At 44.1% G+C, this 15,946-nt stretch overlaps 1 protein-coding gene across 7 annotated transcripts; it reads right to left on the bottom strand.

Annotated features, from left to right (window-relative positions):
• Positions 1–908: 908 nt before the first annotated feature.
• RNASEL (ribonuclease L) lies at positions 909–14,281 on the bottom strand. Of its 7 annotated transcripts, none has more exons than XR_004973292.1 (8): positions 14,172–14,281; positions 11,740–13,395; positions 10,029–10,114; positions 8,677–8,882; positions 8,002–8,140; positions 5,547–5,683; positions 4,004–4,454; positions 909–2,683 (listed from the first exon to the last, which is right to left on the bottom strand). XR_004973292.1 is itself a non-coding variant. In XM_036343470.1 (7 exons), exons 2-7 carry the CDS (start codon positions 13,220–13,222, stop codon positions 4,274–4,276), a joined length of 2,232 nt encoding a protein of 743 aa, XP_036199363.1. In that variant the 5' UTR covers positions 13,223–13,395; positions 14,172–14,281; the 3' UTR covers positions 909–4,273. The 7 variants fall into 7 exon arrangements, 5 of the variants coding, with proteins under 5 accessions (XP_036199363.1, XP_036199366.1, XP_036199365.1 ...); XR_004973293.1 differs by having other exon boundaries at positions 4,004–4,064; XM_036343470.1 differs by having other exon boundaries at positions 909–4,454.
• Positions 14,282–15,946: the final 1,665 nt, after the last annotated feature.

Here is a 15,946-nt window from a genome sequence, read left to right as displayed (position 1 = left end):
TTCCTTAAATGTTTTGTTGAATTCGCCAGGTGACCCATCTGGGCCTGATTTCTGCTTTGTAGAGTTGTTACTTATCGATTGAATTTCTTTAGCAGATATATAGGCCTGTTTAGATTGTCTGCTTCTCTTATGTGAGTACTGGGAAATTGTGTCTTTCAAGAAATTGGTCCATTTCATCTGGGTTATCTAATTTGTGGCATAGAGCTGTCCATAGTATTCCTTTATTATCCTTTTAATGTCCATGGGATCTGTTCTGACGTCCCCTCTTTCATTTCTGGTATTAATAACTTGTGCTCTCTCTCTGTTTTTCTTAGTAGTTTGGCTAGAGGCTTACTGATATTATGGATCAGGGGTCCTCAAACTACGGCCCGCTGGCCACATGCAAATACAAATATTGTATTTGTTCCCATTTTGTTTTTTTACTTCAAAATAAGATATGTGCAGTGTGCATAGGAATTTGTTCATAGTTTTTTTTAAAACTATAGTCTGGCCCTCCAACGGTCTGAGGGACAGTGAACTGGCCCCTGTTTAAAAAGTTTGAGGACCCCTGTTATGGATCTTTTCAAAGAACCAGTTTTTGGTTTCATTGATTTTCTCTATTGACTTTCTGTTTTCAATTTCATTGATTTCTGCTCTTATCCTTATTATTTATATTTTTCTGCTTGCGTTGGATTTAATTTGTTATTTTTCTAATTTTCCATTTAGTATCATTAATAGCATACATATATATATATATATATAACTCCCAATAATTATGTCATGAACATGCAACTTTAAAAACCAGAAGTTTAACAGCAATTATTCTAAGTGTTGCAATTACACAGTAACATTTATTTTCTTCTTCTCTAAAATTAATTTTCCAGCAATGAACTAACATTAAATATATACACAAATATAAATCTCACATATTTCAAGTATCAACTATAAATTTTTATTTAAAAAAGGATGAAGTTATATGCTTAAAGCAGCTCCTTGGAGTATTTATATTACTGAGAGAAAGCAAACTAACAATACAAGCAAAAAAGAAATGTTGAAATAATTTTTGAAATCTTAACTTGATAGAGCATTACACAATCATTTAAAAAAATTACAGTAAATCAATATAACATTATATTTTTAATATAATCAGTAAAAAAGCAGAATCAGAATGAAATAATACACTAGGGTGTCGATTATGTAAAACTCTCCTATGCATGTAAACAAACTCTGAGATGAAATGTGGAAATTTTAAAGTTTATTATCATAATGGGAGTATGGCTGTTTTTTATTTCTGGTGTTCCCATAGTATTTATCAAATAATATAAACTAGATTTTTTAACAAGACACTACAATAAGTTTTGTTACTCTTATTCAAAAATTGGCTTATGTCTTAAAGTTCAAGTTTATGTTGATTCTGGTTACTTTTGACCCACCTCATTTATTTTAAAGAAAACTCACACCCTACAAGTTTTGTTTTGCTTTTGATTTACTTTTCATCCAATAATATACAAGAATCTTAGCTAAAGTGTGGAAAGACCCTGGCTTTGTCATTGGCTGGGCAGCACTGGGCCAATCACTGAACTTGTCTGAATCTGTATTGCATCTGTGAATGGGCATTACACACCTGACTAGGGGGAAGGGGCAGGATGGGTGCTATTCTTACCTGGGGGCTTGTAGAACTTCAGGTTGGAGGACCACGATCTAGTTCCTCACCTTGTGTCACCAGAATAGAGAAGCATATTGAGGACACAGATTCAGGACAGTGGCAAATAAACTGCCCTCTGGGGGCTCCTATTTACCATGTGTGCCAGCATAAAAGACAGACCAATGTTTGTTTGTTTTTGGGGGGAAGGGGCAGTCTTCACAAATTTCCCACTCACTAGTCATCCATGTTGCTCTAAAGGGCATCAGGAAAATGCCAGTCAGCCGAGAAGGCCTGGGCTGTAATTCCAGGGATGGGAAGGAAGCTACTCTCGGGGTCACTGATGCCTACCAGGGCCTCCTGAATGCAAATCGGTTACCATGGGGAAGATGGTGTGTGTGGATCAGGGGACTTCCAGTCCAGAGCAGAAGTGGGCAGAAGTGCAGTACCGAGAAAAAAATATCCCATGGACAGGTGACCAAAACCCTGGAGTGCAGCTGTCTTCTTCAAGGGGGCAAGGTGGTGAGGCCACACACAATGCAGAATCGCTGTCTCTTTTACATATCAACTCAAGCCTTCTACTAAATACCTTTGTAATTCTAAATGCGAACAGTTCTTTAAAGTTAATAAAAAAGATCTAGATAAGAATTTAAAAGGAGGAAGCCAGCTTGACATAATGATAGAAATGACTGACATATCCATACTCACTACAAATCTGAAAATCAAAGCTTCATTTTAAAACCTAACACAATCTTGCTACTCCTCCAACCTTAAACAAAAGTCCTAAGTGTGTTTTTCCAGCACATCTTCATTTCATTTAGTGACACCCATGTGAGACCTCCTTCCTCTTCAGGAAGTTCCCAGGATCCTGTTTTGCCCTGCGCCTTCCATTGCAAAGCTCCATGTTTACCCCCACGAGGAGGATAAGTAGAAAGAATGGCAGACTTACTGCCAGAAAAGCAGTTCAAATCAAGACAGTGATGCTTCCCAGCTGTGTATTAGAGTGAGTCACCTTGTCTCTGACCTTCGTTTCCTCATCTGAAAAATGGATTGTGTTGAAAACTAAGAAATAAAATATGCAGGTTTAATTTAGAAATTATAAAGCACCATAAAAATATAAGGTGGTGTTGTTACTCATATATGGTGGTTCATTCATTTTGAATGAATTTTTATTGAATATTACCTGTGGCAGTCACTTTGCTAGGCAGTAATGATATAAATTAAAACATGTATATGTGTGTGTGTGTGTGTGTGTGTGTGTGTGTGTACATATACACACACAGGGTTGGGCAAAAGTAAGCTTACAGTTGTTTATATGGTAAAGAATATAATAATAAACAACAACACAAGAATACACTGTTTCACAAAGAATACAGTAATTAATCTACAATAATACAAGAATAAACTCTGCTTCACATATAGCTGTAAACCTACTTTTGCCCATCCTGTATATATCACTGGCCCTAAGGAGCTTAGATTCCTGTGCAGAAGGAGCATGCTCAGGGTGGGGAGAAGCATGCTCCCATGTGGCTCTGGGTGCTAAGGAGCCAGAAAGAGCACTCAGACTGGGGTGTAGAGCACTCGGCGAGGTGTTCAGAGGACTTCTGAGGAGGTGACACTGGAATTGGCTCACTACAGATCCAAAAGCAAAAAACAAATGCAAGTCACTCCTGTGTGAGACAGCCCATGCACTCCATGGTCCTGGGGCCTGAGCCAGTTTGCAGGTATCCTAGCCCCTTAAGGCCAAGTTTCTCAGCCTCAGTCCCACTGATATTTTAGGCTGGATAATTCTTTGGGAGTGGGGGGATCTCCTGTGCTTTGTAGAATGTTTGGTAGTATCCCTGACCTCTGTCTACTAGGTGCCAGTAACACTCCCTGTCCCCCAGCTTTGACAACAAAAACTTTTCCAGACACTACCAAATGGCCCCAGAGAGGCGAAATGGCCCTGGGTTAGTGCTACTGCCTTTGGGTCATAAAAACCTTAAGATCATAGAACCAGTGCAGGTGGTTCTAGAAGGAATGAAATTTAAAAAAATATCAGTGCCTTGACTTATACTTTGCTGAATGAATGAGCGAGTGAGTGAATGAATGGGCAAGCCACCTGGAGCCCCTTTGATATATTTCTTTTAGGTCTCATCCGAATGTTCCCTGGGCTAGTAATTAAGTTCTAAGATGCTTAAGTGAGAGGCAACAACACCACATCCATTTATTCAGTGCTCTGTACAAGTTGTATGATCTGGGACAAGTAGTTCAAACTCTTTGAGTTATAAGTTCATCAGTTCTCAAATGGGGATATTAACCCATGCTGCAAACAAGATCTTTGGGATAATTACGCGAGATAGTTGATGTAAAGCATACAGTACTAGAAGTCTAGGTACTCACTCCTTCCGTGCAATAGACAAGAGGAATTTCAGCAGGATGCCCTCTGGCTCTTGCTTCTAATCTTTACCCAAAAAAAAGCACCATGGTAATTTGAGCATATACTTTTTTATATATATAAACATGTAGGGACTGCCTGACACATTGCCAGGAACTGACATTATCCATCCAACTCATCCCTCACAAGCAACCAGGTTGGTTAAGGGGCCCAGAGAGTTGTGATTTGCCCTGGATCACACAGCTAATAAGGACCTCAGAAGGCTCAGTCAGCACTCAGGGCTGGCTAGTCTGCTGGCCACCATTGCCCTCATCACAATAGGGCCTGTGTGCATTGTGAATTTGGGGGAAATGCTTTGCATATTCTGTGTTCTGTAGTCTCTTATAGATGTAGATGATCAGATCGGGGAATTTCTCCTGAAAATACCGGGAAGGGTCTGGAATTTTCAACTTCATCCTGAAATGAAATGTAAATATTTTGGCAGGCATCCTCCCAATGCTTCCCCCTTTATAGCACATGGCCTGGAGATCACTGTGCTCCCATGATCTATAATAATAAAAGTGTAATATGCTAATTAGACCAGACATCCTTCTAGATGACCTTCCAGACGAAGCCGGTGCTGTGAGGCCTGAGACAGCTACTGGGGTGTGTGGGGGCTGGGGCAGAGGCAGCCACTGAGGCGGTGGGGGCCCAAGCCCATTACACGAATTTCGTGCATCGGGCCTCTAGTTTCTATAGAAGAGAGAATAAGGACTTGGGAATCTGACAGAGCAAGAGTCATCGCCTGATTCTTCAACTATCTGTGAACTTTGGCAATGTGATGTTTATGAACCTGTTTTATCATCCATGAAATGGACATAATACAATTCCACAATTTTTTATCTACATTTCCAAAATCCAAAACAGCCCTAGAAGTGGAAAGTTGTTGTTGGTGGTTGTTTTTTAATGAGTTTGCAGCTAACATTTTTGGCAGTAAACGCTGACTTAACTAACATGGGGCTACTACCTAGATTTTTTTAAATGTTACATTCACTTTACCCAGCTGCCCAGTTCACTGTGGTTCCACAAGGGAGTCACTAGCCTGGTGTTCAGTGGGACCCAGCAGAAGTTAAGGAAGATGACCCCTAACCGGTTTGACTCAGTGGATAGAATGTTGGCCTGTGGACTGAAGGGTGCAGAATTCAGTACCGGTCAGGGGCACATGCCTGGGTTGCAGGCTCAATCTCCAGTAGGGAGCGTGCAGAAGGCAGTCAATCAATGATTCTCTCTCATCATTGATGTTTCTATCTCTCCCTCTCCCTTCTTCTCTGATAATCAATAAAAATATTCTTTTACAAAAAAAAAGAAGAAAGATGGGAGCCTACTGGTCACATCCATCATTCCTTGTAAGGCCCATGTAGTGGCCCTTTTCCCAACAGGGGAGGAGTTACTTTTCTTTCATCAAAATTAACTGTGCTCTTCCCACCAAATAGCAGGTATAAATTCAGAACGGGATTTTTAGATCTTCTCATTTCAAATGTGACTTACAGGAATGAAAACAATACTTACCATCCATTCTTTTCTTCATGAATGTGTTCCCCCAAATTCCGGATGAACTTTAGCAAATCACCCACAGTATCCTGGTATTTTAAATGGGGTTTCTTTCTATAAAACCATTGCATTTTTTTCATAATGCCTTTGTCAATCTAAACAACAAAACATTTCACAAAAATGTGGTAGCAATGCAAAATAAATCCTGGCGACATACAAATTTGAATATGTGTCAAAATTACTACTATTAAAAAAGCAGTGGTAATGATAGTTGTGTTTGGATATGGGATTCGGTAACTAAATTTGTCTGTTTCCAAAAGCAATTAAATATATTAACACATGGTTCAGAAAATCTTTGGCCACTGTGCTAGGAGATGTGCTCATTATACTATGCCATACTTTTATCCTTGTGGCCCCCCTTCCAATATGATCATGGTTGTTTTTGTTTGTTTGTTTTTTCTTTTGAATTATATTTCCAAAGGGGTTACATATTTCTCCTTGCCTCTCGGTGTCCCAGGGCAACTTCGGTCATAGTAATGCCTCCCTCTTTGTGCTGGCACCCTTGTAGATGGCTTCATATTTAGAAAGAGTTTGGAATAAGGGAACAAGACGCAACAACCATGAGGCCATAGTTCCCTTAGGAAGAGTGAGTGGTACCTGGGCCACGGCTAGAGGTGACCTGTTGAGACGGCCCACATGTACTATGGGTGGAGCACACGTGGGAAATGCTGAGCCATGTGTATGTGGCAGGGTGGGGGCGAAGGCAGGAATATACACCGGGAAACGTGGCTCTGGACCTGAGCTGCCAAAAACTGATTGTACGACCATGAACATGGGCAAGCCACCAAAATCAACAGGAGGAAAAAAAAAAAAAAGTCTAAAATGGAAATTAAAAGATAAGGCCTGAAGTTCATCAAAATTAAATATAAGTCAATGCAGTTTAGGGGAAACGGCTAATGAATTAGGGAACAAAATAATAGGGTTCTCTTCCCAACTCTGCCAATCTCTGCCTTTCCAGTCCTGGGTATTATGGGAGCCTCAATTTCCTCGACAACTAAATGGCTGGGTGGGCCTGATGGCATCAGAGTGTTATGCAGTGAGTGGCTTTAGTGCGCAGGTTCCGTAGCCAAACTGCCCAACTTCAAATCCCGCGGTACCCCTTACTGGCTCAGTGCCTTTGGAAAAATTGTCTGCCTCAGTTTGCTCACCTGCAAAATGGAGATATTTGCCTCAGAGGTTGTTATAAGGATTAACTGTGGTGACTCACAAAAGTCCTCACAACTGTAGCTGCCATGTAGTCAGCACGACGTAGTCCTTAGCTATAACTGTCATCTGCGCTGGTTCCTCACTTCTCTGTTTCTACAAGTTTAAGTCTCAGCTGAGGTTTTATAGATATTCATTTGGCAAAGAGTCGTGGCACACCTACTTCATGCCAGGAATAGAATAGCAGACAAGATAACGGATGGTCTCTGCCCTTGTGGAGCTTATAGGATAGCAGGAAAAAATGAACAATAAGCTGACATTTATGAGTGTGATGTGTAATCTAGAGTCAAGTGAGGGAAGGAAAGCAAAATGAGACCCAGGAACAAAGAGGTGTGGGAGAAGCAGAGTCCTAGATTGACCTAAGATAGGGAAGCTGCTGGTCTCAGTCAAAGACCTCTGGATTCTGGATTCGCTCATAGTGCTTTGTACCTGTCTCTGGGCGCCCGGCATGTATCATACAGCCATTGTTTCTGTGAGTGTCCCGGCCCTACCTTGGCCATGCCATACTCTCCTTTGTATACTCATGACCTCACGTGGGCCTAGCACATACCTAGTACTTGTTGGATGTGTGCTAATGAATAAGAATGAAAGTTCTGATAGTACTGACTAGATCAAGATGGTGATTTATTTTGATGTTTCACTATATTCAGTTCAAGTTAAGCGGGCCTTTTCTTGAAGAGGAGGAATTTGAACGATCATCTCCTCTTCATAGTCTGCTTTCTGGGGCAGAATGTAGGTGCGTTGTGTGGATCCTCAGAGCTGGGCTGTTCACGGGCAGCAGAGGCCCTGGACTGAAAGGCCTCATGGTGGAGCACTTCCTCTGGATTAAGCCCTATCTAGTCAGCTGCTCTTGTTACCATGGCAATTGGGTCATTAGCCAGGCCCTTCTCAGAAAATAAGTCTTGAGGGAAAGAGCCACAGAAAAGGCAAAGGCTCATGGCTGGGACAAGACTATCCCTAAAATGAGCCTAGACGGGAGTCTGTCAGGAGGGCTTGGCCTCTATAAGGGGTGGGGGGGGGGGGGGAGGGGAGGGTGGCCAGAGACCCAAAAGGTAAAGGGGACTAGGATGGGGAGGAAGAAAAGGGAAATCCTTTCTTTCACTTCTTGGTTGGGCCAGGCCAACAATATATAAAAAAGAAAAACTATGATAAAACATTACACAGCTTCTTATTCCTTAAGTAACCTCCAGACTGTAAGAATTGTTCATACCTCAGAGGTCCACTTATCAAAACTTCTGGAAGGTTCAGATGGTCTAGGTTGCAGTAGTTGGAGGATACTGAGTTCTTGGCTTTGTATTTTCGTTTTGATCTCGGATTCATTTCCCACATCCCTAAGGGTCCTATAGCGGCTGAGGATGACAGAATTATCATGGTCATTCCATCCTTCCCACTCTTTCAAGAAAGACGAAACTGTTAGATTTTGGGTTTTAATAGAAGTAATAAAACTATGTCTTTAAAAATTCTGCATGATGGGAGAGACAGGCATCTCTCTGTTTCTCTCTCTTTCTCTCTCCCTATTCTTCAGAAGAGAGAAACAGAACCCAGAGAGGTTAAGTCACCACTCCAAGGACACACAGCCAGGAAATGCCCAGGTGGATCTGCTGATTCTCAGCCGGACTCCCACCCACACCACCTCATGGTGATGATTAATTTTACATGTTAACTTGACTGATCACAGGGTGCCCAGACTAAACAGTTTTCTGGCTGTGTTTGTGAGGGTGTTTCCAGATGAGATTGGTGTTGACATCAGTGGGCTCAGTCAAGCGGATTGTCCTCTCCGGTGTTTTATGTCTTTCCTATTGGTTCTGTTTCTCTAGAGAACCCTGACTACAGCACTCACTGTCTCCATGCAGGGGCCTGTGACATACACGTAAGTTTTACCTACCTCTCCCAACTCCAGAAGAAAGGATGACCCAGCAGGTCGCTCAGAAGGTTCTCCACATGTTCCCTAGGCCAGAACAGCTGCCGAAGGAGGTCCTGAATTTCTTCATTTGGAGACAATGTAATCACTTCCTCGTTGCTTTGAGTCTTCAGTGTCTCAAAAGGGATGTCTCCCTTCCTTACCACATATAGGACCAGCCGTCCAAGGGCCTGCACCAAAACCAGCAATCAAGCCGAAGCTGCTAACGCCCAATCACTCTATTTGGGTAACTTTGGAGCCTGTGGTACATACAGGCTAGGGGCAAATGGAAAATGGGAGGAATATCTCAAGGAGTCCACAGGCTGGTTAGGGAGAGAAGACACAGGTTTGTGCATAGAGAACTCTTCCAGGCAGTATGTAGGCCTCACAGTTCAGGTCTATAAGGAGAAAAAGAGAATCCTGGGCCAGAGTGCCAAGACAGACTACCTGGAGAAAGAGGAATTTGAGCTGGACATCAAAGTATGGGCAAAAGTTAGATAAATATGAGGAAGAGAGAAGGTTTTAAACCAGGGGGATGCCAGGAGCTGGGAACTGGGACTTTGGGTTGGGGCTATGTCAGTCAAGCAGGTAAAGGAGCCAGGCCAGGTCCAGCTGGATATAGCGATGGGCCCAGGGGTTAGGCCACAACATGGAGGAAAGGCCAAGAAGGAGGCCAACATCGGAATGCCTGCATCAGGCAAGACACAAATCAGGGAAGGAGCTGAAATGTGGAGCCACTGAACCACCAAGGCCAGACCCAGGGATGAAGAGCCCTGGTCCATTGGGGTGAAAGTTCAACACCCTGGAGACTCTCCAGGAGAGATCTGCCCTGACCCAATTGGAATTAATGGGGAACTTTGGTCTTCAGAGACCAGGCTCTGTCTCTTCTCAGAGAACCAGATATTCCAGGATCTTCACCTTTTTAACCAAACTTAGTCTCTTTCGAGCTGGGGAATCGCACCCAGGTGTTTTCAAGGGCCTTAGAATCTGGCCCTCTTTGGAGTTTGAATGGAGTGGGAAAAGAAATCTTATTTACTACTGGAATTCTGGAGCTGTTTTGGAAATACCTGCTGGAAGTAATTGGAGAAAGAAAGAGATCCAAAAAGACACAGAAAGAAGCCACAGTGACAACCAATCCACACCAGCCTAGGGAAATGCCATTGTCTGTAATTGAATGACAGCAGTGAGCACGGGGAGGGGTGGGGAGGGGGGAATTCCTTGAAAGTTCTTTCCTTCCTGGTTAAAATAGGGATGTCCTCTAATTGGCCATAGAAAATAAGGTAATGAATGAATAAGGAAGCAGAGAGATGGAAAAGTTAGCCAGCTCCAGAAATTACCTCTAGATCGCTCTTGACTTGCTCTGGCTCTCCAGCCCACTTGATGCTTTTATCAAAATCTGCCACACGAACAGCATTCTTGGAATCTAAGGAATAGTTTGTAGAGAGTGGTTAATTGAAAATCCTCATTCTCCATGCTGTAATTCATTTAAATAAATATGTAACCCAGTAGGCAATCCATCATCTCTTAAGAAGGCCATAATAAAACTTACTATGTTTGTTCCTCAAAACACTCATGTGCCCTGTGTCATTTGACCTACGAAGCATCTGCCAATAGCAAGTCTTATATTTTATTTTTTCCAAGCCAGGGGGTGGGGAAGGATGAGGGGACCTTGAACCAGCCCCCCATTCATGCAATTCCTGGGGGTAAAGAGCAGAGATTTGTAAAGGAGCAGTTGGCAGAGTTAAGGTTACATCCTATGGCTAAACGACAACTAGCCCACAAGGCTCCAAACCCAAGGCCACCTTAGCATACTACATAACACAGCATAACAAATCTAGCCTGCTAGCCAGAGCCCACAATGACACTGTCATCAGTTACCATGGGTCCACCCCGTGTTTGTGATGAGTCACTGCCTCCTTGCCCTCTTCGGAATCTTTCTTCCTTGAAGGAAGCCACTGAGTCCTCAGACAGAGGGATGCAGGGATGAGCATGGCCAGGAACAAGACGACAGGAGGGCAAGTCAGTGATTGGTCATCGAAGAGGTGGCTCCTGCTTTTTGCTTCAAGGGGTCTGAGAAGGAAGGCTGGGCAACCCTATATAGATGATGGCCAGAGCAGTTGTGTGCTTCTGGAGCCCCTTTTATTGTAAACTTAGACATCCTGTGTGGAAATCCATCAAATTATTCAACAAGTGTTTAGTGCAGGGAAAAGGCCCGTGAAGGGGGGAACACAGTCTCGGCCTAGGGAGTTTAGAGTCTCAGGCTGAGGAGACAAATAATTACAGATACACATGAAATTAACTGCAATTTTGAAAATGCTAGCCAAAAGGGCAGGAAGCTCTGGAAGTGTCTTCCTAAAAAAGCTACATGGCTGGGGTGGGGAGGAGTCATCTTTGTGAGTAGAGTCTGGGTAGGTGAGCAGAGTGGAGAAGAGAAGGAAGAGAGAACTCCAGGTAGGAATTCCTGAGACAGAAAGGAACCTGGAGAATTCCACCGTGACAGAAAGAAGGCCCGGAGAGGAGGAATTAAGTCAGAAAGTGGCTTGTGATGAGGTTGAAGGGGTAGATGGGGGCAGATTATAAACCTCAGATTGTTTTCAGTTATGAGAACTTTTCTCATAAATTCCCTTCATGTGTTTAAGCCACTTGAGTGCTTGCTTGGAATCTGTTTCATGGTATTGCATCTTGTCCTGGCATCCCCAATTTTGACCTGTTTTGCCATTAAGTTTCACAGTAACTGCCATTTTCAGGATTCTCTGACTTGAAGACTATTCTGGGAATCCAAATTTCTGGAGCTGGCTCCATCCAAGACATACCTTCATATTTGTATTTGCCAAAGGCAATATGAGGTTAGCTGGTATTCCATTAGCAGCCATGACCTCCATGCGGAGGAAGGGTTACAACTGGGAGCAGGAGAGCCTGCACTGTAATTATGACTTTGTTGCACTGACCCTCAAACTGAATAATCCACATTGACTGCAGTCCTTTCCCATCTGCAATGACAAAAGAAAAAAGGACCCCACAATTTCTAAGACACCACTGGGGACTCACCTATTAAGATGTTTTGTGGCTGTAGATCCTGGTGAGTGTATCCACATGACAGGATACACTCCACGGCCTTAAATATAGATAAGAGGATGTTTCGGCTAAACTCATCTTCCTCGTTTTCCACAGCCTCCCCTCTGCTCTGGGCCAAATGCCTCTCTAGTGTCTGCTCGCAGAGGGAGGTGCACACATACAGACAGCCCTTGTGGATCTCATGCCCGTAGACTGTCACCAAGTTACTCTTCCCTCGGATGCTCTGTAGACAGGAGATTTCCCTTTGTCCACGACTGCTGTCTTCAGAGAATCGCTTCACAGCTACCTCTTGCTCGTCATAGAACCCCAGGTAGATGCCTCCTTCTGAACTGTCAGCGATTTTATATTCTTCATCCCTAAAGATCTTGAGTCTGCCGATCATAGGGCGGTATATCCTGTGGAGGTGTTTCAGGGCCGGCCCCCAGTGTGAGCTCTGAGGCTCCCAGTCTCCAGCTGGAGGGTGATAATCTTCTCTGGCTCCATGATGGAGAAGAAGCTTTACAAGGGAACTGTTGTAATGGCGCCTCGCTAACATAACAAGGTTCCCACAATCCGTACTGGCTCCTTTGCCACACAGCAGCTGGGCAATTTCTGTCAGATTGAGTTCAACAGCCCACAGCAGTGCTGTTTTGCCCTCCCGGTCTGTGTCATCAATCTCTATATGTTTTTGTTCCAGAAACATCCGTACCAAAGTCAAGTGCTTCTTTTCCACTGCCAGGATCAGGGGCGTCTTCCCTCCTTCTCCGCTCACATTGACATCGGCCCCATGGTGCAACAGAAGGCGAGTGATGGCCTCCACATTACTGTCATCAGGCCCCGCAAGAGCATGGATCAAAGCATTTCTGCCCATGTTGTCACGAGCTCTGACATCTGCCTGCATCTCTTCAAGAAGGATCCTCAAGACCTCTACCCGCCCGTACTTAGCAGCATCCATCAGAGCGGTGGCCCCTCCTTTCTTAAGCCTCGCTTGGTCCTCCATTGTCTTTCGACCCAAATTTACTTCTGCTCCGTTCTCATACAGGAATCTTAAGGCTTCGACCTTACCATACACAGCGGCTTCCATGAAAGCCGTAAAGCCGTGAAGATCCCACTCGTTGATATCTGCACCTTTTGAAAGAAAAAGTTTGAGCAGCCTCACATTTCCCACAATCCCAGCGACAAGGAAGGGGGTAGCCCCATTCCTCTTCCTCAGACAAGGGTTAGCGCCATAGCGAAGCAGCAGTTCCACAGTGTCCTCATTGTCCATTTGCACTGCGTTATGCAGAGGGGACCAGCCCCATTCCTCTTCCTGGAAATTGACATCAGCCCCTCCTTCCAGCAACTGCGTGACCAGCTCCATGTTTTCTCGTTTAATAGCTTTTATCAACAAATGATTGTTGCCCCCTGAAGTCCCCCCATTGCCAGAGGGTGTGGGTCTGTCCTGGGGGTTGTTATGGCCCTTGGTCTCCATGATCATAAATACCACTGGTTACAACATTTTGCCTTTGAGAAAATGAAAACTATCTCCTTGGGACTTGATCAAAGAAACATGGAGCTCTAGAAACTCCTGTCACGATAAATCAGGATTATCTGACTACAGATCAGCAATATGAGGAAGGGCAATACCCTGGGAGTCTTCTGACATTACGCCTGGAGACAAAAGAAGTATTTTGTAATTTTATAATAGAAAACATTTGAATTAGAAAAAAATGAATTTTACTGGCAACTTTTTCAAAATATACCTACTTATTTGTTAGAGAATGTTGTATTACATAATATTATAAATATACATATATAAAGTCAAATAATGAAAACTATTACTCTATAATCCCATTACCCAGAAACAGACAATGGCAAAATTTTAGAACATGTCATCAACGCATCCTATTCTCCACACCCATCTGCACAAACGTACTACACAAATCGGAGCTGGGAGTGTCAGTTTAGTCCAACTGCCCTCCATCGGTTCAGAGCAAGTGACATCCAATTTAAGCATCAGATTGCACCAAAGTGTGATCTGGATATTTACTGCACCTGCTCCCAAATTCACACAGCCACCATTTTTCAGCTATCTCAGCACTGTCTCCAAGTCTCCACCTTCTGAGGTCCAAATCAACGATGCTGCCTGAGCACAACCGCCCAGCAATGAAACCATTGGTCCAAATGTGTCTGTTACAGCTGAGAGGGGCCAGTCTCAGGAAAGGAACAGAGAAGGAAAGAAACCCTGAGTGAAAGCAGGGTAGGGCACTTCCTGCTTTCAGTTTCATTTTCCCCATTTGACCGGAGGTGCCTGGTAAACAGCCGAATAATGTGTGGATTGTGGCAGAACCGTGGCATCTCAGGAAAGGCTCAGGACTCAAGGGCCCTGGGGTGCCTCTTGCTGCCTCTCCTTTCTCTCCCAAAGTCCCACACCCCTTTCACCTTACCTTCTAAACTCCGCCGCCGCCTCTGTTACTTCCTACTGTTGCCAGCAGGAAAAAATTCCCCTGGTCACAGTCACTGAGCCAGGGGGGCGGAGCCAAGAAAGGAGTGAGAAGGGAGGGTAATCTGGCACACAGGCACTCCCTCTGGAAGGCGTAGCCTGTGCAGCCAGGGCAGTGGTTCTCAACCTTCCTAATGCCGCGACCCTTTAATACAGTTCCTCATGTTGTGGTGACCCCCAATTTCATTGTTACAAATTGAACGTAATTAAAGCATAGTGATTAATCACAAAAACAATATGTAATTATATATGTGTTTTCCGATGGTCTTAGGCGACCCCTGTGAAAGGGTTGTTCGACCCCCAAAGGGGTCGCGACCCACAGGTTGAGAACCGCTGCTCTAGAGAAAAGTGGTGGCTCTTCTCTGACGGCCGGTGACCAATTTGATGTCCAACGTCATGCTGCTCACCTCTCAGCCTTTCAGGTCACAGCCTCCAGCTTGATCCTCACCACCTTACTCCAAATCCCCTATCTTCTTGAGGGAAATTAGTGGAAAATAAACATTTATTGAGCACTGACTTGGGGGCCTGCCACTCATTGCTCCACTGTCCCAGTTACTCCCTAACAGTCCTGCTGATGATGGAACTGGGACTCAGAGAAGCTAATGTAAGCCCAGAGTCCAAGCTCCCTCACCCATCTGGGCACCCATATTATTGCAAATTCTACTCTCAGGCCAGCTGCCCTGGGCACGTTTCCTCCCTCTGAAGATTTCATTTTCTCATCTGTGTGATGGGTAATCCTACTTAACCTCACGGAGCTGCTCTAAGGACTAAATAAGACCAGGGATCCCCCACAATGTTTGTTCCCTTCTTCCTTTCCCAGGCTCTTACACTCAGAATCCCTCAGGCATCACCCCCAGAATCCATCGCCTCTTAGATCTGGGCTTAGCGTGTGATTCCTGGGGTTTTCTACCCAATGTACCTGAAGTCTGGCCACTTTACTCAGGCTAACAGCAGGGGAGCAAAAAAAGTCAACATATGGTCCAGATCCATATAGGAACAGATAATTCAACATCAGGAAGAATTTTTTTTTTTTAAATAGTGGTAATGAGAGAAAGAATTAGAGATCCATAGGCTGAGAAAGGAAAACAGATTTGGATCCTTGCAAACCTCCCCCCAAAGTCCTCAAGCCCCACTCACCCATTATTCCCTCAGCCCTGGAGTGGAGCAGTCGCACATACAGAGTGGCTTCCCTTAGCTCAGTGGTCGGGAAACCGCGGCTCGCGAGCCACATGTGGCTCTTTGGCCCCTTGAGTGTGGCTCTTCCACAAAATACCGCGTGCGGGTGCACACATACAGGGAACAATATGGAGTGAAAGAAGATGTAGTGTCGAGGATTGAGAAAGGTATGTTGAGATGGTTTGGACATACAGAGAGGATGAACGAAAGGAGATAGACGAAACAAGTATACAAGACAAGTGTGGATGGGAGAGTTGGAAGGGGTCGACCTCAGCAAACGTACCTCAATCAGACTGAGGATGCTTTTAGCAAAGGCCAGCTTAGGAGTACCCTAATTAAGTTAATAACAATGTACCTACCTATATAGTTTAAGTTTTAAAAATTTGGCTCTCAAAGGAAATTTCAATCGTTGTACTGTTGATATTTGAGTCTGTTGGCTAATGAGTTTGCCAACCACTGCCCTAGCTCATCACAGAGACGTCAGTGAAATGACTCCAGAATACGACTTTGAATGTATATGAACTTATAAAATACTCATAAAGC

The sequence above is a fragment of the Myotis myotis genome, unplaced genomic scaffold (genome assembly GCF_014108235.1).
Source record: "Myotis myotis isolate mMyoMyo1 unplaced genomic scaffold, mMyoMyo1.p scaffold_m19_p_18, whole genome shotgun sequence".
In the NCBI taxonomy this organism is placed as follows: Eukaryota; Metazoa; Chordata; class Mammalia; order Chiroptera; family Vespertilionidae; genus Myotis; species Myotis myotis.
This window is presented reverse-complemented; position numbering and strand designations above follow the sequence as displayed.

Coding starts and splice junctions, on each gene's coding strand:
- RNASEL (XM_036343470.1), bottom strand. CDS start 13,222: ATGATCATGGAGACCAAGGGCCATAACAACCCCCAGGACAGACCCACA. Junction 8,141..8,676: donor TTCTTCTGGAGTTGGGAGAG/GTAGGTAAAACT, acceptor TGTCATCCTCAG/CCGCTATAGGACCCTTAGGG. Junction 5,684..8,001: donor TTGATAAGTGGACCTCTGAG/GTATGAACAATT, acceptor TTTGTTGTTTAG/ATTGACAAAGGCATTATGAA.